The sequence below is a fragment of the Poromitra crassiceps genome, assembly GCF_964638095.1.
Source record: "Poromitra crassiceps genome assembly, chromosome: 14".
NCBI lineage: Eukaryota > Metazoa > Chordata > Actinopteri > Beryciformes > Melamphaidae > Poromitra > Poromitra crassiceps.
Window position 1 is genome coordinate 42,000,331 of NC_139633.1, and position 22,062 is coordinate 42,022,392.

General features: G+C 50.1%; 1 protein-coding gene across 1 annotated transcript in view; it reads left to right on the forward strand.

The window, feature by feature from the left end:
* ninl (ninein-like) overlaps positions 1 to 22,062 on the forward strand; it is a gene marked incomplete at both ends in the record, with an annotated part of 124,172 nt that overhangs the window by 90,392 nt on the left and 11,718 nt on the right. Inside the window, 6 exons of the mRNA XM_083650792.1 lie at positions 3,978 to 4,094; positions 7,337 to 7,450; positions 13,008 to 13,154; positions 14,601 to 14,750; positions 16,506 to 16,619; positions 21,768 to 21,971. Coding sequence (XP_083506918.1) covers positions 3,978 to 4,094; positions 7,337 to 7,450; positions 13,008 to 13,154; positions 14,601 to 14,750; positions 16,506 to 16,619; positions 21,768 to 21,971 — 846 coding nt within the window. The remainder of the gene's footprint in view (positions 1 to 3,977; positions 4,095 to 7,336; positions 7,451 to 13,007; positions 13,155 to 14,600; positions 14,751 to 16,505; positions 16,620 to 21,767; positions 21,972 to 22,062) is intronic.

Here is a 22,062-nt window from a genome sequence, read left to right on the forward strand (position 1 = left end):
TAGCACTTTTATCCAAAGCACTTTACAATGTGCCTACATTCACCCATTCACACACCGAAGGCGGCCAGCTGCCACGCAGGGTGCTGGCACAGCCATCAGGAGCAATTCGGGGTTCAGTGTCTTGCCCAAGGACACTTCGACATGCGGACTGGAGGAGCCGGGGATCGAACCACCAACCTTCTGATTAGTGGACGACCCGCTCTACCTCCTGAGCCACAGCCGCCCCTGTACACAATATTGTAACGTATCGGTGATACGCCAAGGAACGGAGAGTTGTAGTTGGTACAGGTTCTTTATTCACAGGCTCCTTTAGCTCCTAGCAGCTAGCTTCACACCGCTAGCTCTACACATAACAACCGGTCTCGCTCACTCCATAGCTTGACTGACATCCGGCCTACGGCCGCTGGTCATATATACCCCGACACCCCCACACACATTAGTTCCTAGGTGCGATCTAGACACTTCTATTGCACATCACATTACAGGTAATACCTGGATTACCTGGATCGCTACATACTCCTCACCCAACATTAGTCGATGCCCACATTGATACCCACAACCCACACATATCCCCCTGTACCAAAACACACCACCCCACAACATTTTGTATTCCCCCAATTTGTCTCTTATTATTTCAGCACACTTCTTAATTTCCGTTCCACCACCAACATTTTCATTTCTTTTCATTTCTTCCCTCTTTTCCCATTCCTTTAAATTCAACCCACATTTCAATTCTCTTTTTACACACATTTCAATTTAACTCAAACCCATTTACGTTTTCCCCTTCTTTTCTTTACACTCATTTTCAATTCAACCCACATATCATTTCAGTTCGACAATAACCCCAACATTTACCTTATTTCTCTTTTCTTCTTTACACATTCATTTAAACCACCATCATTTCCATCCCCCCTTTCAAAGCTTCTGTCCCACCTGAAGCACATTACAGTCGACACAGCTAAGGCAGTAGTCCTCTACGTCTCCCTTCATCTGTACCCAGTAGAAAACTCGACAAAGGCGGCTGAGTGTTTCTTCAGGCCCTCGATGCCCCTGACCCCTGCGGCCCCTGTGCGCCCCCCGTAGCGCCAGTCCCCGCAGGCAGCTGGGCACCACCATGACGCTGCCACTCTTCCCGCGCCCATCCAACCCCAGAATCCCCGACTCCCTCACCCTCAGGTCCGGAAACAACTCCCACAGTTCCTTCGTGGTAGTTGAACACATGCATATCTCCTCCAGGCGAGGCCGGCATCCGGCCGCCACCCACCTGCGCACCGGTCCAACGCTAGCGTCCTCCGCCTGTCTGCGTATCCACTCCTCCAGATCGACATCCTCCATAGTCACATTCTCATCCTCCCGGTCTTGCACTCGCTCGTCCTCCCGTCCCGCTCCCCCAGGGGGCGGCGTGTTGAGGACAGCAGGGCGGACACCATCGGCGTCGATCTCCACCTCGACTTTCTGCAGTGCAGCCGTGGGGGTTGTGTAGCGGCTTGGTTGGGCCGGCTCCTCCAGCGTTGACCCCTCTCGCTCCCCCGGGGACACGAGCGCCGCTCCCCCGACTGTAACAGCATTGCAGGTGATGTCGCTCACTTCCCTCTGGCTGTTCAAAACGATCCCCGCTCTCCTGATGGTCTCGTCGCTGATGATGATGTCCCCCTCTACCGGCTGGTATGCAGAGCAGCTAGCCTGGGCCGGCTCAACAGTCACTCTCCTGCCCAGAACAATCGGCTCTGTACTGCCCCGTTGCTCCGCTGCTTGTAGCTCAGGCTGCTCCCCTGCTCCGCTACTCCGCTGCTCCTCTGGCTGTTGCTCCGGCTGCTCCCCCGGCTGTGTGTCTCTTCCAGCGTTCGCACTCTTAGTGCAGTCTCTAGCTAAATGTTCAGGCGACTGGCAAGTCCAACAAAGCCTCACCTGTCCGCCGCCTGCCCGTCTCTCCTCTCTCGCTGTCTTCCAGTCCCTGACAGCTTCTCGACACTCTCTAGCTATGTGTCCCGATCCACCGCATGCCCAGCAGGCTCCCTGCTGTCCCCAGTACCTTTGCTCCGCATGCCCGGTCCGTCTCCCGGAACCGTCTCGGCACCACCTCGCCTCGTGGCCCGGTTCTCCACAGCTCCAACACAGTCTTTGCGGCTCCTCCGTCCGCTTCTCTCCGTGCTGCGCGACCTCTCGTAGCAGCTCCATAAGCCCCTCTGCCCAGGCTGGTGTCGCCTCCAACAGCCGTCTGATCTCCTGCATCAAGCGGGCTTCCATGCCCGCCAGCACCGAGCTGATCTCTGTCGTCAGCTCTTCTTTTCTCCCGTTCGTCGACAGGCATTCTTCTAAGCGCACCATCACACGTGGCGCTCGTAGCAGCTAGCTCACACAGCTAGCTTGCTACCGCTAAGTCGCTCGAGCCTTTGATCTCCAACTTTTCTCCCGCCGTTCCTCCTCACTCTCTCCCCTCTCGACCGAAATCAGGCGTTACCGCTTCACTTCTGCACCAATGTAACGTATCGGTGATACGCCAAGGAACGGAGAGTTGTAGTTGGTACAGGTTCTTTATTCACAGGCTCCTTTAGCTCCTAGCAGCTAGCTTCACACCGCTAGCTCTACACATAACAACCGGTCTCGCTCACTCCATAGCTTGACTGACATCCGGCCTACGGCCGCTGGTCATATATACCCCGTTTCCCCTAGGAACACCCCCACACACATTAGTTCCTAGGTGCGATCTAGACACTTCTATTGCACATCACATTACAGGTAATACCTGGATTACCTGGATCGCTACAATATGTTATATACAGCAGTGTGAGTAATAATACTAGTTATAATAGTAGAGAGTCAGGTGCATTAGGTCCAGTCAACTGTGGATTCTTTGAATATTGCACAAATTGCAGTATTTGGCAGTTATTGCACAGTGAGATTTATTTTATTATCAGATATACAGTACAGTATCAAAGGTGAGTTTTTGAGTGAGGCTAAGGCTGTTATTGACTGACTCCGAGTGCATTGCAGAGATGCACTGTGGTGCATCTGGGTGGAATCAATCTTGCACTGAAAGTGCTCCTGTGTTCGACCAGCTGGCTATGGAGTGGGTGGGTGACGTCCAGGATGGAACGTAACTTGGATACCATCCTCTTCTCTGACACATCTCTGGCCTTGCGGAACAATTTGTTGAGTCTGTTGGCGTCTGCTTCCCTCAGCCTGCTGCCCCAGCACACGACGGCAAACAGGAAAGCACTGACCACCACAGACTCATAAAACATCCTCAGCATTGTCCGGCAGATGTTGAAGGACCTCACCCTTCTCAGAATGTAGAGACAGCTTTGTCCCTTCTTGTAGAGGGCTTCAGTGTTCTTTGCCCAGTCCAGTTTATTGTCAATGTACACTCTGAGGTACTTAACAAACCACACAGAGTTGAGGTTGACACTACCTGATTTGCATCTGACACAAATCTGGCAGTGACATAGAGTAAAGTTTATGAAATCAGCGTAATGCTCCAATTGACAAACTTCTATTCACAATCACAATTTCCTTCATAACCAACCAAAATACTTCAGAGAGCTAATACTTTTAGCAAAAACTCAATCGCAGCAAGCAGACTTTTAGATCACTAATGCTTTTGGCATAACTCAATGGAGTTGAACATAGCAAAATTTGCCTCACAGCTAGCGGGTTTGCAGATCGCTAGCGGCCTAGCGCTGTTAGCATAACTCTGGGGTTAAACATAGTGAAAATTAGGATCACAGCTAGCGGAGTTTTAGATGAATCACAGCATAACTCAGCTATTGCACATGCACTGTGCAAATCAGGTAGTGTCAGACTCAACTCAATTGTGGTTTGTCCAAGTGGTGTTGCCGTACGTAGCTGCCCAAGACGATGGACCTGCACCTGCATGCGCAGTGCAAATTGGGCAGCGATGCAACTAAGGCAGTGACAGGGAGGTCAAACCACCATAAAACACAAGTCTGTCTGTCTGATTGTCTGTCTGTCTGCAGGTTCGGCGGCTGGAGGAGGAGGCACTGCAGCAGGAACGTGAGAAGCTGCAGCAGCAGGCAGCGTTGCAGCAGGAGAAGCTGCTGCTGGAGAAAGAGCTGAACTGCTGCAAGGAGAAGGTAACCTCGCTTTACTAGAGAGAGAGAGAGCTAGCTGAGCTGCTGCAAGGAGAAAGTAACCTCGCTTTACCAGAGAGAGAGCTAGCTGAGCTGCTGCAAGGAGAAGGTAACCTCGCTTTACCAGAGAGAGAGAGCTAGCTGAGCTGCTGCAAGGAGAAGGTAACCTCGCTTTACCAGAGAGATAGAGAGCTGCTGCAAGAGGAAGGTAACCTCGCTTTACCAGAGAGAGAGAGCTGCTGCAAGGAGAAGGTAACTTCACTTTCCCAGAGAGAGAGAGCTGCTGCAAGGAGATGGTAACCTCGCTTTACCAGCGAGAGAGAGAGAGCTGCTGCAAGCAGAAGGTAACCTCGCTTTACCAGAGAGAGAGATGCTGCAAGGAGAAGGTAACGTCGTTTTACCAGAGAGAGAGAGAGAGCTGCTGCAAGGAGAAGGTAACTTCACTTTCCCAGAGAGAGAGAGAGAGCTGCTGCAAGGAGATGGTAACCTCGCTTTACCAGAGAGAGAGAGAGAGCTGCTGCAAGGAGAAAGTAACCTCGCTTTACCAGAGAGAGAGAGAGCTAGCTGAGCTGCTGCAAGGAGAAGGTAACCTCGCTTTACCAGAGAGAGAGAGCTAGCTGAGCTGCTGCAAGGAGAAGGTAACCTCGCTTTACCAGAGAGATAGAGAGCTGCTGCAAGAGGAAGGTAACCTCGCTTTACCAGAGAGAGAGAGAGCTGCTGCAAGGAGAAGGTAACTTCACTTTCCCAGAGAGAGAGAGAGAGCTGCTGCAAGGAGATGGTAACCTCGCTTTACCAGCGAGAGAGAGAGAGCTGCTGCAAGCAGAAGGTAACCTTGCTTTACCAGAGAGAGAGATGCTGCAAGGAGAAGGTAACGTCGCTTTACCAGAGAGAGAGAGAGCTGCTGCAAGGAGAAGGTAACCTCGCTTTACCAGAGAGAGAGAGAGAGATGCTGCAAGGAGAAGGTAACCTTGCTTTACCAGAGAGAGAGATGCTGCAAGGAGAAGGTAACGTCGCTTTACCAGAGAGAGCGAGAGCTGCTGCAAGGAGAAGGTAACCTCGCTTTACCAGAGAGAGAGAGAGATGCTGCAAGGAGAAGGTAACTTCACTTTCCCAGAGAGAGAGAGAGATGCTGCAAGGAGAAGGTAACCTCGCTTTACCAGAGAGAGAGATGCTGCAAGGAGAAGGTAACCTCGCTTTACCAGAGAGAGATGCTGCAAGGAGAAGGTACTGTAACCTCGCTTTCCCAGAGAGAGAGAGAGATGCTGCAAGGAGAAGGGACCCTCACTTTCCCAGAGAGAGAGAGCTGCTGCAAGGAGAAGGTAACCTTTCTTTACCAGAGAGAGATGCTGCAAGGAGAAGGTACTGTAACCTCGCTTTCCCAGAGAGAGAGAGAGCTGCTGCAAGGAGAAGGGACCCTCACTTTCCCAGAGAGAGAGAGAGCTGCTGCAAGGAGAAGGTAACCTCGCTTTACCAGAGAGAGAGAGAGAGAGAGAGAGCTGCTGCAAGGAGAAGGTAACCTCGCTTTACCAGAGAGAGAGAGAGCTAGCTGAGCTGCTGCAAGGAGAAAGTAACGTTGCTTTACCAGAGAGAGAGAGAGAGCTGCTGCAAGGAGAAGGTAACCTCGCTTTACCAGAGAGAGAGAGAGAGCTGCTGCAAGGAGAAGGTAACCTTGCTTTACTAGAGAGAGATGCTGCAAGGAGAAGGTAACCTTGCTTTACTAGAGAGAGATGCTGCAAGGAGAAGGTAACCTTGCTTTACTAGAGAGAGATGCTGCAAGGAGAAGGTAACCTTGCTTTACTAGAGAGAGATGCTGCAAGGAGAAGGTAACCTTCCTTTCCCAGAGAGAGAGAGAGAGAGATTGTCTGCAAGGAGAAGGTAACCTTGCTTTACCAGAGAGAGAGAGAGAGAGAGATGCTGCAAGGAGAAGGTAACCTTGCTTTACCAGAGAGAGAGAGAGAGAGAGAGATGCTGCAAGGAGAAGGTAACCTTGCTTTACCAGAGAGAGATGCTGCAAGGAGAAGGTAACCTCGCTTTCCCAGAGAGAGAGAGAGATGCTGCAAGGAGAAGGTAACCTTGCTTTACCAGAGAGAGATGCTGCAAGGAGAAGGTAACCTCGCTTTCCCAGAGAGAGAGAGCTGCTGCAAGGAGAAGGGACCCTCACTTTCCCAGAGAGAGAGAGAGCTGCTGCAAGGAGAAGGTAACCTCGCTTTACCAGAGAGAGAGAGAGAGAGAGAGCTGCTGCAAGGAGAAGGTAACCTCGCTTTACCAGAGAGAGAGAGAGCTAGCTGAGCTGCTGCAAGGAGAAAGTAACTTTGCTTTACCAGAGAGAGAGAGAGAGCTGCTGCAAGGAGAAGGTATCCTCGCTTTACCAGAGAGAGAGAGAGAGCTGCTGCAAGGAGAAGGTAACCTCGCTTTACCAGAGAGAGAGAGAGAGAGAGCTTAAACTCGTCAAAGTAGGCCAGAAACGGGTCCCAGGTAGTTGAGAATCTTTTAAGTGAGTTGGTCCTCAGGAACCTGAGACCATGTCCGTCAACCACAGCTGAAAAGAAAGAGAGACAGACATTTGTGCCTTCAAATAGCTTCCTTGGCGTGCTGTGAAAACACATGACTCCGTAAGTTCTGACAATGACTGATATATTTGTGTTGAGGAAAAACCCTGTGCTAAATATCACAATACCCATCAGCCTTACTGACTATTGCTTCATTGCCTGTAAGGCTCTGTGTGTCTGTGCTCAAAGTGTTGAGTGTGTGTCTGTGCTCAAAGTGTTGAGTGTGTATCTGTGCTCAAAGTGTTGAGTGTGTGTCTGTGCTCAAAGTGTTGAGTGTGTGTCTGTGCTCAAAGTGTTGAGTGTGTATCTGTGCTCAAAGTGTTGAGTGTGTGTCTGTGCTCAAAGTGTTGAGTGTGTGTCTGTGCTCAAAGTGTTGAGTGTGTATCTGTGCTCAAAGTGTTGAGTGTGTGTCTGTGCTCAAAGTGTTGAGTGTGTGTCTGTGCTCAAAGTGTTGAGTGTGTATCTGTGCTCAAAGTGTTGAGTGTGTGTCTGTGCTCAAAGTGTTGAGTGTGTGTCTGTGCTCAAAGTGTTGAGTGTGTATCTGTGCTCAAAGTGTTGAGTGTGTGTATGTGCTCAAAGTGTTGAGTGTGTGTCTGTGCTCAAAGTGTTGAGTGTGTATCTGTGCTCAAAGTGTTGAGTGTGTGTCTGTGCTCAAAGTGTTGAGTGTGCACGTGTGTTGCTGTCGTTGTGTCTCAGCTGGGCCGGATGTCGGAGCTGGAGGCGGAGCTTAGTGCTGTGAGCTTGAAGCAGCAGTGGTTGGAGGAGGACAAGGCCCGGCTGGTGAGGGAGGTGGACGACCGCAACCACAAGGTATGAGTCCGCTTCATACAGCCAGGGGAGAGAGGCTTCACACAGCCAGGGGAGAGAGGCTTCATACAGCCAGGGGAGAGAGGCTATACAGCCAGGGGAGAGAGACTATACAGCCAGGGGAGAGAGGCTTCATACAGCCAGGGGAGAGAGGCTTCACACAGCCAGGGGAGAGAGACTATACAGCCAGGGGAGAGAGGCGTCATACAGCCAGGGGAGAGAGGCTTCATACAGCCAGGGGAGAGAGGCTTCATACAGCCAGGGGAGAGAGGCTATACAGCCAGGGGAGAGAGACTATACAGCCAGGGGAGAGAGGCTTCACACAGCCAGGGGAGAGAGACTTCATACAGCCAGGGGAGAGAGACTATACAGCCAGGGGAGAGAGGCTTCATACAGCCAGGGGAGAGAGGCTTCACACAGCCAGGGGAGAGAGGCTTCATACAGCCAGGGGAGAGAGACTATACAGCCAGGGGAGAGAGACTTCATACAGCCAGGGGAGAGAGACTATACAGCCAGGGGAGAGAAGCTTCATACAGCCAGGGGAGAGAGACTTCATACAGCCAGGGGAGAGAGGCTATACAGCCAGGGGAGAGAGGCTTCACACAGCCAGCGGAGAGAGGCTTCATACAGCCAGGGGAGAGAGACTATACAGCCAGGGGAGAGAGACTATACAGCCAGGGGAGAGAGACTATACAGCCAGGGGAGAGAGACTATACAGCCAGGGGAGAGAGGCTATACAGCCAGAGGAGAGAGGCTATACAGCCAGGGGAGAGAGACTATACAGCCAGGGGAGAGAGACTATACAGCCAGGGGAGAGAGACTATACAGCCAGGGGAGAGAGACTTCATACAGCCAGGGGAGAGAGACTATACAGCCAGGGGAGAGAGACTATACAGCCAGGGGAGAGAGACTATACAGCCAGGGGAGAGAGACTTCATACAGCCAGGGGAGAGAGACTATACAGCCAGGGGAGAGAGACTATACAGCCAGGGGAGAGAGACTTCATACAGCCAGGGGAGAGAGACTTCATACAGCCAGGGGAGAGAGACTTCATACAGCCAGGGGAGAGAGGCTTCATACAGCCAGGGGAGAGAGACTATACAGCCAGGGGAGAGAGGCTTCATACAGCCAGGGGAGAGAGACTATACAGCCAGGGGAGAGAGGCTTCATACAGCCAGGGGAGAGAGACTATACAGCCAGGGGAGAGAGGCTTCATACAGCCAGGGGAGAGAGACTTCACACAGCCAGGGGAGAGAGACTATACAGCCAGGGGAGAGAGGCTTCATACAGCCAGGGGAGAGAGACTATACAGCCAGGGGAGAGAGGCTTCATACAGCCAGGGGAGAGAGGCTTCATACAGCCAGGGGAGAGAGACTATACAGCCAGGGGAGAGAGGCTTCATACAGCCAGGGGAGAGAGACTATACAGCCAGGGGAGAGAGGCTTCATACAGCCAGGGGAGAGAGACTATACAGCCAGGGGAGAGAGACTTCATACAGCCAGGGGAGAGAGGCTTCATACAGCCAGGGGAGAGAGACTTCATACAGCCAGGGGAGAGAGACTATACAGCCAGGGGAGAGAGACTTCATACAGCCAGGGGAGAGAGACTATACAGCCAGGGGAGAGAAGCTTCATACAGCCAGGGGAGAGAGGCTTCACACAGCCAGAGGAGAGAGACTATACAGCCAGGGGAGAGAGGCTATACAGCCAGAGGAGAGAGACTATACAGCCAGGGGAGAGAGGCTTCATACAGCCAGGGGAGAGAGACTATACAGCCAGGGGAGAGAAGCTTCATACAGCCAGGGGAGAGAGACTTCATACAGCCAGAGGAGAGAGACTATACAGCCAGGGGAGAGAGGCTATACAGCCAGGGGAGAGAGACTTCATACAGCCAGAGGAGAGAGACTATACAGCCAGGGGAGAGAGGCTTCATACAGCCAGGGGAGAGAGACTTCATACAGCCAGGGGAGAGAGGCTTCACACAGCCAGGGGAGAGAGGATTCATACAGCCAGGGGAGAGAGACTTCATACAGCCAGGGGAGAGAGGCTTCATACAGCCAGGGGAGAGAGACTTCATACAGCCAGGGGAGAGAGACTATACAGCCAGGGGAGAGAGACTATACAGCCAGGGGGGAGAGGCTTCATACAGCCAGGGGAGAGAGGCTATACAGCCAGAGGAGAGAGGCTATACAGCCAGGGGAGAGAGACTATACAGCCAGGGGAGAGAGACTATACAGCCAGGGGAGAGAGGCTTCATACAGCCAGGGGAGAGAGGCTTCATACAGCCAGGGGAGAGAGGCTTCATACAGCCAGGGGAGAGAGGCTTCATACAGCCAGGGGAGAGAGACTTCATACAGCCAGGGGAGAGAGACTATACAGCCAGGGGAGAGAGACTATACAGCCAGGGGAGAGAGGCTATACAGCCAGGGGAGAGAGGCTTCACACAGCCAGGGGAGAGAGGCTATACAGCCAGGGGAGAGAGGCTATACAGCCAGGGGAGAGAGACTATACAGCCAGGGGAGAGAGACTATACAGCCAGGGGAGAGAGGCTTCACACAGCCAGGGGAGAGAGACTATACAGCCAGGGGAGAGAGGCTTCATACAGCCAGGGGAGAGAGACTTCATACAGCCAGGGGAGAGAGACTATACAGCCAGGGGAGAGAGGCTATACAGCCAGGGGAGAGAGACTTCATACAGCCAGGGGAGAGAGGCTATACAGCCAGGGGAGAGAGGCTTCATACAGCCAGGGGAGAGAGACTTCATACAGCCAGGGGAGAGAGACTATACAGCCAGGGGAGAGAGACTATACAGCCAGGGGAGAGAGGCTTCATACAGCCAGGGGAGAGAGGCTTCATACAGCCAGGGGAGAGAGGCTTCATACAGCCAGGGGAGAGAGGCTTCATACAGCCAGGGGAGAGAGACTTCATACAGCCAGGGGAGAGAGACTATACAGCCAGGGGAGAGAGACTATACAGCCAGGGGAGAGAGGCTATACAGCCAGGGGAGAGAGGCTTCACACAGCCAGGGGAGAGAGGCTATACAGCCAGGGGAGAGAGGCTATACAGCCAGGGGAGAGAGACTATACAGCCAGGGGAGAGAGACTATACAGCCAGGGGAGAGAGGCTTCACACAGCCAGGGGAGAGAGACTATACAGCCAGGGGAGAGAGGCTTCATACAGCCAGGGGAGAGAGACTTCATACAGCCAGGGGAGAGAGACTATACAGCCAGGGGAGAGAGGCTATACAGCCAGGGGAGAGAGACTATACAGCCAGGGGAGAGAGACTTCATACAGCCAGGGGAGAGAGGCTATACAGCCAGGGGAGAGAGGCTATACAGCCAGGGGAGAGAGACTTCATACAGCCAGGGGAGAGAGGCTATACAGCCAGGGGAGAGAGACTATACAGCCAGGGGAGAGAGACTATACAGCCAGGGGAGAGAGGCTTCATACAGCCAGGGGAGAGAGACTATACAGCCAGGGGAGAGAGACTATACAGCCAGGGGAGAGAGGCTATACAGCCAGGGGAGAGAGGCTATACAGCCAGGGGAGAGAGGCTTCATACAGCCAGGGGAGAGAGGCTATACAGCCAGGGGAGAGAGGCTTCACACAGCCAGGGGAGAGAGACTATACAGCCAGGGGAGAGAGGCTTCACACAGCCAGGGGAGAGAGGCTATACAGCCAGGGGAGAGAGGCTATACAGCCAGGGGAGAGAGGCTTCATACAGCCAGGGGAGAGAGGCTATACAGCCAGGGGAGAGAGACTATACAGCCAGGGGAGAGAGACTATACAGCCAGGGGAGAGAGGCTTCATACAGCCAGGGGAGAGAGGCTATACAGCCAGGGGAGAGAGGCTATACAGCCAGGGGAGAGAGGCTATACAGCCAGGGGAGAGAGGCTTCATACAGCCAGGGGTGAGAGACTATACAGCCAGGGGAGAGAGACTATACAGCCAGGGGAGAGAGACTAAACAGCCAGGGGAGAGAGACTATACAGCCAGGGGAGAGAGACTATACAGCCAGGGGAGAGAGACTATACAGCCAGGGGAGAGAGGCTTCATACAGCCAGGGGAGAGAGGCTTCATACAGCCAGGGGAGAGAGACTATACAGCCAGGGGAGAGAGACTATACAGCCAGGGGAGAGAGACTATACAGCCAGGGGAGAGAGGCTTCACACAGCCAGGGGAGAGAGACTATACAGCCAGGGGAGAGAGACTATACAGCCAGGGGAGAGAGGCTATACAGCCAGGGGAGAGAGGCTTCACACAGCCAGGGGAGAGAGACTATACAGCCAGGGGAGAGAAGCTTCATACAGCCAGGGGAGAGAGGCTATACAGCCAGGGGAGAGAGGCTATACAGCCAGGGGAGAGAGACTATACAGCCAGGGGAGAGAGGCTTCATACAGCCAGGGGAGAGAGACTATACAGCCAGGGGAGAGAGGCTATACAGCCAGGGGAGAGAGGCTATACAGCCAGGGGAGAGAGGCTATACAGCCAGGGGAGAGAGGCTATACAGCCAGGGGAGAGAGGCTTCATACAGCCAGGGGAGAGAGACTATACAGCCAGGGGAGAGAGACTATACAGCCAGGGGAGAGAGGCTTCATACAGCCAGGGGAGAGAGACTATACAGCCAGGGGAGAGAGGCTATACAGCCAGGGGAGAGAGGCTTCATACAGCCAGGGGAGAGAGACTATACAGCCAGGGGAGAGAGACTATACAGCCAGGGGAGAGAGGCTTCATACAGCCAGGGGAGAGAGGCTATACAGCCAGGGGAGAGAGGCTATACAGCCAGGGGAGAGAGGCTTCACACAGCCAGGGGAGAGAGACTATACAGCCAGGGGAGAGAGGCTTCATAGAGCCAGGGGAGAGAGGCTTCATACAGCCAGGGGTGAGAGACTATACAGCCAGGGGAGAGAGACTATACAGCCAGGGGAGAGAGACTAAACAGCCAGGGGAGAGAGACTATACAGCCAGGGGAGAGAGACTATACAGCCAGGGGAGAGAGACTATACAGCCAGGGGAGAGAGGCTTCATACAGCCAGGGGAGAGAGGCTTCATACAGCCAGGGGAGAGAGACTATACAGCCAGGGGAGAGAGACTATACAGCCAGGGGAGAGAGACTATACAGCCAGGGGAGAGAGACTATACAGCCAGGGGAGAGAGGCTTCACACAGCCAGGGGAGAGAGACTATACAGCCAGGGGAGAGAGGCTTCATACAGCCAGGGGAGAGAGACTAAACAGCCAGGGGAGAGAGACTATACAGCCAGGGGAGAGAGGCTTCATACAGCCAGGGGAGAGAGACTATACAGCCAGGGGAGAGAGACTATACAGCCAGGGGAGAGGGAACCAGTTTCAGAGCAGAGCTTATCCTTTCATGATTTGGAAACCTAAGTTTATATACTTGGCGACTTTTTTGATCCTTAAAATTAGGCTAGGTGGTCAAGAACACATTTGTGGTGGTGTGACAAACTTTACTATTTACTTTAATATAAATTAAGTGTGTGTGTGTGTGTGTGTGTGTGTGTGTGTGTGTGTGTGTGTGTGTGTGTGTGTGTGTGTGTGTGTAGGGGGAGAAGCTGCAGGACTCTGTACGCTCTCTGGACTCGGAGGTGGAGCTTCTTCGCTCTCAGCTTCACGCTGTCAGTCAGGAGAAGACTGGCCACGCCCAGGAAGTAGCTGTTCTGCAGAGGAAGCTACAGGCGGCTCAGGACAAGGTGGCTACTGAGAAATGATAGAAATGATGAGAAAATAGTGTCAATCTTTAGCCATCCACATCTTCGTTTCCTTTCTTTATTTACACATACTAGTGCCCTGCTCCTCGCTGTATTGTGTAGCTTGTAAAAGTGACCTTGTACTGTACTTGTACTGAATATAGTGGTTAGGAGCTAACATTATCTTAGGCTGGCTTTACATGGTGAAACTTACACGCAACTATTTGCAGGTTGCAAATTGCATTCAACATGATTTCCATGCAACTTGACAGTTACACAAACTAATTAAAAAAAAATCAAGTCTCATGCAACACGGTAGTTTATGTCACTAAAACTAGCTAGATAGATTGGTAATGTTTCATCTGTCACAATGTTTTCTTGTTTTTCTCGCTACAGCCTTTTGATTCGCTGCATGAAACTAGTTTCACAACGTTGAGAGTTTTGCAATGTTGCGCCTTCAGAGTTTCAGACCAGTTTCAAGTGTGTTGCAGAGGGCTTTACACACCATGCAAATCAATTGCAACTTCGTTTCACCGAGTTTCAACCAACTAAAGTTGCATGAAAATGTCACCGTGTAAAGCCAGCCTAACATGGTGTGTGTCAGGTGGAGATGGGCGGGGCCTAATATGTGATAATAGGCTTGTTTGAGATGGCGTAGTTCTGCGCAGATTCGACCAGCGCCTTGCTTGGCCCGTTGCATGAGGGTTAGAAAAGTTGTCCGACTTGCTCCGCCTGCGTGAGCCACGGGACTCTCGTGAGAGCGAGGCGGGCGCAGATTTGGAGCGAGGCGCGAGGCCGACTGCGGATGACAGAGGATGACGAGAAACGCATCAAGCTGAGCGCCCATTGGTCCAACACAGGTGCATCACAAACCCACAGTGAAGTGTAGAAACTTCAATTTTATATCTATTCCAAGCTGTCACACCATATACATAAATACCACCTGTAATGCCTACATTAAAATAAAAATACGTAATCTGAAGGGCTGGGTCTTTTGAGCAGTGAGTGTAGGTGGCGCTAATGCACGGTTTAATTTGTTTACAAACCGCTGTTAAACAAAACTGTAGAAGAAGAAAAGCAGCAGTGTACGGCTTGTTGATGCCTTGCCTGACTGCGCTCGGCTGCTCTCGTCTGCTTTCCAGTCGAGGCGGCAGTCAACTCAAACGAGACCGAGGTGTGTGTGTGTCAGGTGGAGATGGGGGCGGGGCCCAGCATGTGATGACATGTGTGTCAGGTGGAGATGGGGGCGGGGCCTAACATGTGATGACGTGTGTGTCAGGTGGGGGCGGGGCATAACGTGATGACGTGTGTGTCAGGTGGAGATGGGGGAGGGGCCTAACATGTGATGATGTGTGTGTCAGGTGGAGATGGGGGAGGGGCATAACGTGATGACGTGTGTGTCAGGTGGAGATGGGGGAGGGGCCTAACATGTGATGACGTGTGTGTCAGGTAGAGGATCTGGAGGCAGGCGTGCGGAAGCTGAGCAGGGAACAGGAGGAGCTGAGATGGGCTCAGGAGGAGCAGGAGGACCAGACCACCACCTCTCTGCAGGAGGAGAGCCACACACTGAGACTAACCAATCACAGCCTGCTCCAACAGGTGAGTCGGACTGATTGACCAATCACAGCCTGCTCCAACAGGTGAGTCGGACTGATTGACCAATCACAGCCTGCTCCAACAGGTGAGTCACACACTGAGACTGACCAATCACAGCCTGCTCCAACAGATGAGTTGATACTGATACCGAAACGATACCATGGCAAAAACCTAAAACATCAGGAAAAATAGTGGAATATAATAATAATAATCACAATAATAATAATAACAATATATTTAATTTCTCTGTTTGATATCATTGTCATTTCTAAATCGAATTGACTAAATTTTAAATTTGACTAAATAGAAAACAAGAACAAATGTGCTCAGTAGAGTGCAGAACTCTGCCAAGGTGTATGGAGTCATTTTGTGTTTAGTCTACTTTAGTGCACATCAACTGTAGTGTGCTCAGTGCTGTATGTGTAGTGTGCTCAGTGCTGTATGTGTAGTGTGTATGTGCTCAGTGCTGTATGTGTAATGTGCTCAGTGCTGTATGTGTAGTGTGTATGTGCTCAGTGCTGTATGGAGTGTGTAGTGTGTATGTGTGTATGTGCTCAGTGCTGTATGTGTAGTGTGCTCAGTGCTGTATGTGTAGTGTGTATGTGTATTGTGTATGTGCTCAGTGCTGTATGTGTAGTGTGTATGTGTATGTGTGTATGTGCTCAGTGCTGTATGTGTATTGTGTATGTGCTCAGTGCTGTATGTGGGCTAATAATCCTGAGCTTGAGCTTCATCAACATTAAGTGCCAGACTTACAGTTCATGTCATTTATGTTTATTATTTTTCATGCACAATAACATGTAGGCTATTGAAATATAGGCTAATATGTGGCAGGGTTTCATTATGTGGTGTTAGGTCTGCTGCTGTAGAATACTACTCACACAGCTAATGGGCTAATATATAGCTGTGATGCTAAAGGTGCTCTTATGCTCGAGCAAAGCTCCGTGGGGGTGGGGCCCCGCGAGTCTCCGTGAGTCACCGTGCAGACCTCGCGCTGGGGCAGATGCCATTATACTCAGAAAGTGATCAGCATGTATTGTACAATGGTGAAAAGTCGCAATGAAACGCTGTGCAGTACTGAGTGCGCTTTCACTCTCAAACGACCGCACATCAGCACATGAAGGACTCACCAAACTTGTTTTTACTGAAAGCCGTTTTTACTACTCAGCCCTGATAGCCTACTACTCTGTGCTGCTTTTAATCTCTCTCAATAATGCTCTCAACACAACACATTTACTTGGTGAAATGACTAAAAACGAACAGTTGCAAATCTAAGTTTATAGCCTACCACATGGGTCAAGAAATGTGGCGAAAACACAGCTCAGTGTTCAGGGCTCAATGGTTTGAATGCGGCCATGTTTGGAGAGAAGCTCGCGCTGTTAGAAAAAAAGTCAGGCACAACGCGAGCGGCCGCTGGAGCTAGCGAATAACCACGGCCAACAAATTTACGTAATTTGACGCGCCCGCCCCTCGCTCCACCCCCGCGCCCTTCACGGCAGGGTGAGCATAATTCAGCCTTAACACAGTCCCGAAGTAGGCCTACTGCCAGGCATGCTGGGAGATGTAGTCCCTGCAGTGTCCTGGGTCTGCTCTTTGGTCTCCTCGTCATGCCAAATAAACCTCCACAGGGATGTCTCACTCCCTCCTGTCCCACAGTAGATGCTCTGTGTTACTTGTTTCTTTATTGTTTATTTGTTTGTTTATTGTTTATTTGTTTGTTTATTGTTTATTTATTTCATGTATTTATTTTTGTTGCAGCTGTCAGAGCTGCAGCTCCAGACTGTGGAGGTGGAGCGGCTGAAGCAGGAGTGTGAGAACCTGAAGACCCGGCAGAGGGATCTGGAGACGGAGCGTAGTCACGCCCAGGACCAGGTCAGTCTGACCAGAGACTTTTCAAAAGAGACGAACCTCGACTTCCAGTCACTTCCTGTATCTGTTTTGCCACTGTTACTCCCCCTTAGGAGACTGGTCAGCCAATAAGGTTTCATACCATTAACAGACAGCCAATCACAAGCTGATAACCACACCCATTTAGGAGACCGGAAGAGTGCCATTTCTTACTGTTGGCAGAGGAGTGAGGTGTCTCTAAATTATCCATCTCTGGTCTGAGTCAGGCAGTCTGCTGAGAACAACTTTATTATGCCTCCGCCGGCGATAGCCAGGCCGGAGGCATTATGGATCCGCGTTGTCTGTCCGTACGTCCGTCCGATGTTTGTTAACGCGATATCTGAGGAATGCCCTGACGGAATTTCATCAAATTTGCCTCAAACATCGACTTAGACTCAAGGATGATCTGATTAGATTTTGGTGGTCAAAGGTCAAGGTCACTGTGACCTCTCGAACGCCATTTTCAAGCTTGTTAACGCGGTATCTCAGAAACGCCTTGACGGAATTTCATCAAATTTGCCTCAAACATTGCCTTGGACTCAAGGATGAACTGATTAGATTTTGGTGGTCAAAGGTCAAAGGCCAAGGTCACTGTGACCTCTCGAACGCCAGTTTCAAGCTTGTTAACGCGATATCTCAGGAATGCCTTGATGGAATTTCATCAAATTTGCCTCAAACATCGACTTGGACTCAAGGATGAACTGATTAGATTTTGGTGGTCAAAGGTCAAGGTCACTGTGACCTCACGAATGCCATTCCCAAGTTCGATAAAGCGTTATCTCAAGAACGGCTTGATGGAATTTCTTCCAATTTGGCTCAAACATCGACTTGGGCGCAAGGATGAACAGATTACATTTTGGTTATCAAAGTTCAAGGTCACTGTGACCTCACACACCCAATTTCCAAGCTCTGTAACGCAATATCTCAGGAGCGCCTTGACGGAATTTCTTCCAATTTGCCTCAAATGGCGATTTGGACTCAAGAATGAACTAATGGCGGAGGCATGAATCCGCGGTGCGGTTGTTCTAGTTATTATTGTTTTTTAATCTTTATTTATACAGGGAGAGTCTCACTGAGAGCAATGCTCTCTCAGGAGCGCCCTGTTCTCACACCACACACACACACACGCACACACACACGCACACGCACGCACACACACACACACACACACACACACACACGCACACACACAGTCTGATCTGCTGGCCACTGAGCAGCTCCACTGGAGCAGTTGGGGTTAAGGGCCTTGCTCAAGGGCACCTCAGTGGTGGTAATGAGGGAGGGGCAAGCGCTGCCTTTTCACTACCCAGAGTTATCCTGCCAGTCCCAGTGATTGAACTGATGACCTTCCAGTCACAAGCTCGCTTCTCTAACCTTTAGACCACCACTGGCCTTGGATTTAGATAGTGCTTTACAAGGCACCCAAACTGCTTCACATATCGGAATGTGTGTGTGTGTGTGTGGAGGGGGGAGGAACTCTATACTCGTCCACCACTGATAACGCTTTCAGACAGACACGGTTCTGGTTCTGGCTCCGGCTCCGTTCTGGAGTCTCAGAACCTTGGTGCTTTCTGGCGAACCAGCCCGTGTTCACACCAGTTTAAGCGGAACCAAAGTGGGAGGACATTATTCGGTAGTCCTTCTTAAGTTTATTTTTTATTTTTTTAAGTTTATTAATTATTTGGTCTGGCGTTCGAGTGAACCCAGCCTTGGCCCTCTCTTCTGCAAGTTCGGCATATGACTTGCTCTTTCTTGTACTGCTTTCTAGCTTTTCTTGAGATTCGGTAGATGCCCAAATCGCCACTAAACATTTGGTTTCCTCAGCAGACCACTGCAAATTATTTTTCTCCATGTTGTCACTGCCTTCTTCTCCTTCCTGCTCGTTTTCACAGCCTAGAATGAGACACGCCCACTGATGATGTCACGGTTCCCAAGGAAAACCAACTATTTTTTGGTTCCGCTGAGAACCAACTTTTCAGGTTCCGAACCAATTATTTTTTCGGTCTGAACGCGCCGGCCAGTTCAGATTAGGGTTCTGGAACCGGAACCGGCACGGAGCCCTGCCGGTGTGAAAGCCCTATGAATGACTCGTCCTGGTTCTTCAGATCTATGAAAACAAAAATCAGATTGCTAAATAGCTATTATTTTGATAAACCGAGTAGGACTGTGACGGGCCTTTCTGTGTGGAGTTTGCATGTTCTCCCCGTGCCTCCCAGGGGTTTCCTTCATATAGGAACCCCCTTCACCAAAACATGCAATATCCTGGTTGCTAATGTGGTTCCTCCTCTGGTCGTTAAGGGCACCTGTTCAGAGGGAGGGGAACCAGTTGGAATAGCGTGAACCTCCCACGTGCTATGTCCTACCGGTGAAGCTTCCTCTGTCAGGTGAAAAGAAGCGGCTGGCTAACTGCCCATGTCTCGGAGGAAGCATGGAGCCAGTTTCGGCTCTCCCCAGATCGGCAGAGGGTGGAGCAGCAACCAGGATAAATAAATTAAATTAGCACTAATGGGGGATAAAAATGGGATAAAAAATATTAATAAAAAAAAAAAGGACTGTGACGGTATGAATTTTTCACCACCATGGCCAGTTATACCGCGGTTTGGAGGGCCTATGAGCAAAACAATCATGCTGTAGCCCACTGATACTCAACTTGCGGCCCAGGGGCCAGATGTGGCCCATGATAGGGTGCAGAGTGGCCCCCCCATCTATTTTCTTATTCACAATGAAAACTAATGTTAAATCAAGTTTGACTGAGCTCCAGCTAAATTGTCAAATATGGCCGTCTGCTCGCCGCCCAGGCACTTACCGTAAATGTACTTAACTAACTTAACTTAAAATAACTAACTAAATATCCTGTGTGCAAAAAATTGTGAGACTAAACTCCGGCTGACACCCCAAAAACCTACAATCCGCTACAGAAAAATGTATACGAATGTTTGTTTATTAACTGGCCCCTGGCCTCCTGTCATTTTGCAAAAGTGGCCCCTGGGCAAAGCAAGTTGAGTGTATCCCTGCTGTAGCCTATCCTCTCTGATGTATCTTTAAATCAATCATAAATGATCATATCTAAGGTTACTCTAATTAAACAGTGCAGTGACTGCACTTCTGACTAGAGCCAGGCTGACTGGCTGCCTGGTGCTGCGTTTCATTTCTCAAACACTGCTGGACATGCTATGATCTCATCATTCTGTGATTCTTTTCCAAATGTAGGCTTTAAAAGCTCTCTGTGTCAGACAAACCATGTCGATGAAACATTTAAGAGAAATCCTGTGAGCATGTGAGAGTGTTTTTGAGTGTTGTCTTGTCGGTCAGACGAATGAGAAGAGAGGAGAGAAGACAGGTGCAGCCTGCATATCGTTCCCAATTAATTAACAGAGCTCAACATTTGACATTAAACCAGTAGCGGCTGGTGCACTTTTGTCCAGGTAGGGCTATACCAAATATAGGCCTGGACAATGGGGTTGAAATCAATATGATAATCATAAGGATTCTTCTCAATATCAATATCATATGTTTCACGTATGCAAAATCAGTGTTCATCTCATTGAACTGAATGGTGATGTCAAACAAACCTTTCATTTTCAAATAATATTCCTGCCATACCTCATTTGATCAGTTTTTAAGTAACATTTGCTTGTCATCATCAATTTAGACAGCAGAAATTTCACTATTAAAATAACTTCATATCAATATCATCACGATGATTCTACTGAAAGACAACAAATAATAATAGGCTATTCAATTATCATCCACTCCAGCCCTAAATCAAGCAAGTAGTAACGGACGTTAGCCTACTAGTACCTTCTGAATCATATGGCCAACACATTAGTAGGCATATCAATCACGGAGCAGATTACAGAAATAGACACAGTAACCTGGTCAGCAGCCCTCTGATCTCTACATCAAACTTCCCTTTAGCATCCATATTTACTTGAAAAGCACATGGCATAAACACTTTGGAAGAAGGACTTGCCACAGCATGTGAATGAGTTACATTACATTACCTATGAGGAAAGCACATTCGTGCATGCAAATAGAGTCCATCAAGAATGCATTGCCGTCGCTCTACCTGGCCCCACCTCCACCTGGTCGCTAGATACCAGTGCCCCAAATCCCTTTGTTTTGAGAGCGAACAGCGCATGTGCAATTTACACAGATCCTGGCTTAGCACTGGTGGAAGCCGGAAGTCCCCGGCCGCCATCCGTGGCAGAAAGTAGTTGACCCAAAACAGTACGCATTTATTTATTATTTATTATTTATTGCAGATTATATACTCACTATCTAATATTCACCTCGCTCATAAAATTATATATATATATATATATATATATATATATATATATATATATATATATATATATATATCGTTCCATATATATATACAGTATAACGTTTTATTTTCCCCTCCTTCATGTGGGTAGGTGGGGCGGTGCCCTGGCGCCCTCTAGTGGCCGGCCGCCACTGCATTAAACACATTATTCATGCTGGTTATTTCCTTTATTGTAAGACTGCCTAGAGCCTGCTGAACTTCTTCTGTCAATGTTCCTGTAATTAATATAATAAAGTAGACGACAATCAAACATAATAATAATAATAAAAATAATACCCTGCGGTAGAGTCACATGACGGTGGTATTGCAGTGATGCGGTTATCATCCCAGCCCTAAAACTGAGCACACAAAGGTCATCTAAAATTTAGATGAATCTTTTGTCTATCTCATTATCTCACTATCTCTAAACTTCTAAAAGTGCCATATTAACCCTTAATGGTGGTAGAGCCAACATTTAAAGCAGCTTTGCTGTAAAATACTCTGTCACTGGTAACTGGTGTGCGATGCATTCTGGGATATGTAGGCCGTGAAGGACACAGCAGTTGCATCCTGCAGATTTAGAAAAACGAGGCTGCATTTCTCAGCTGCATTTCAAGGAGCCGTCAAAATGGGACAGCCTTGGTCGCGCCGTGGTGACACATTCGGTCTTCAAATTGGGCCTTGGTAGACTGTAGCACCTGGATTGAGACACAGCTATAGCTCCCCAGTCTTCACCTGCCAGTGTTAGTGGCTAGCTACCTGACGGCGGCTAGCATTTCCTACACCTCCCCCCTCCTGACGCTGCTCTCTGTCGCCCCTTGCAGGCTGTGGCTGTGGGCGCGGCGCTGAGCGTGGCCCAAGCGCAGCACAGCCGCCGGCTGCAGGAGGTCCAGGAGCAGGCGGGGCTCAGGGAGCAGCTGGGCCCGCTGCAGCGCCACCTACAGGAGGAGCAGAGCAGGAGCCAGAGACTAGAGGAGACACTGAGGCTGCAGAGTCAACAGGCCGGCAACCAGCTACTACTGCAACAGGTACTGTCTGTGAAGGGGCGTAATGTAATGACCTAATGTAAAGGGGCAACCTCTGGGGATGAAAAATGAAGCCAATGTGGAAGTGCCTTAA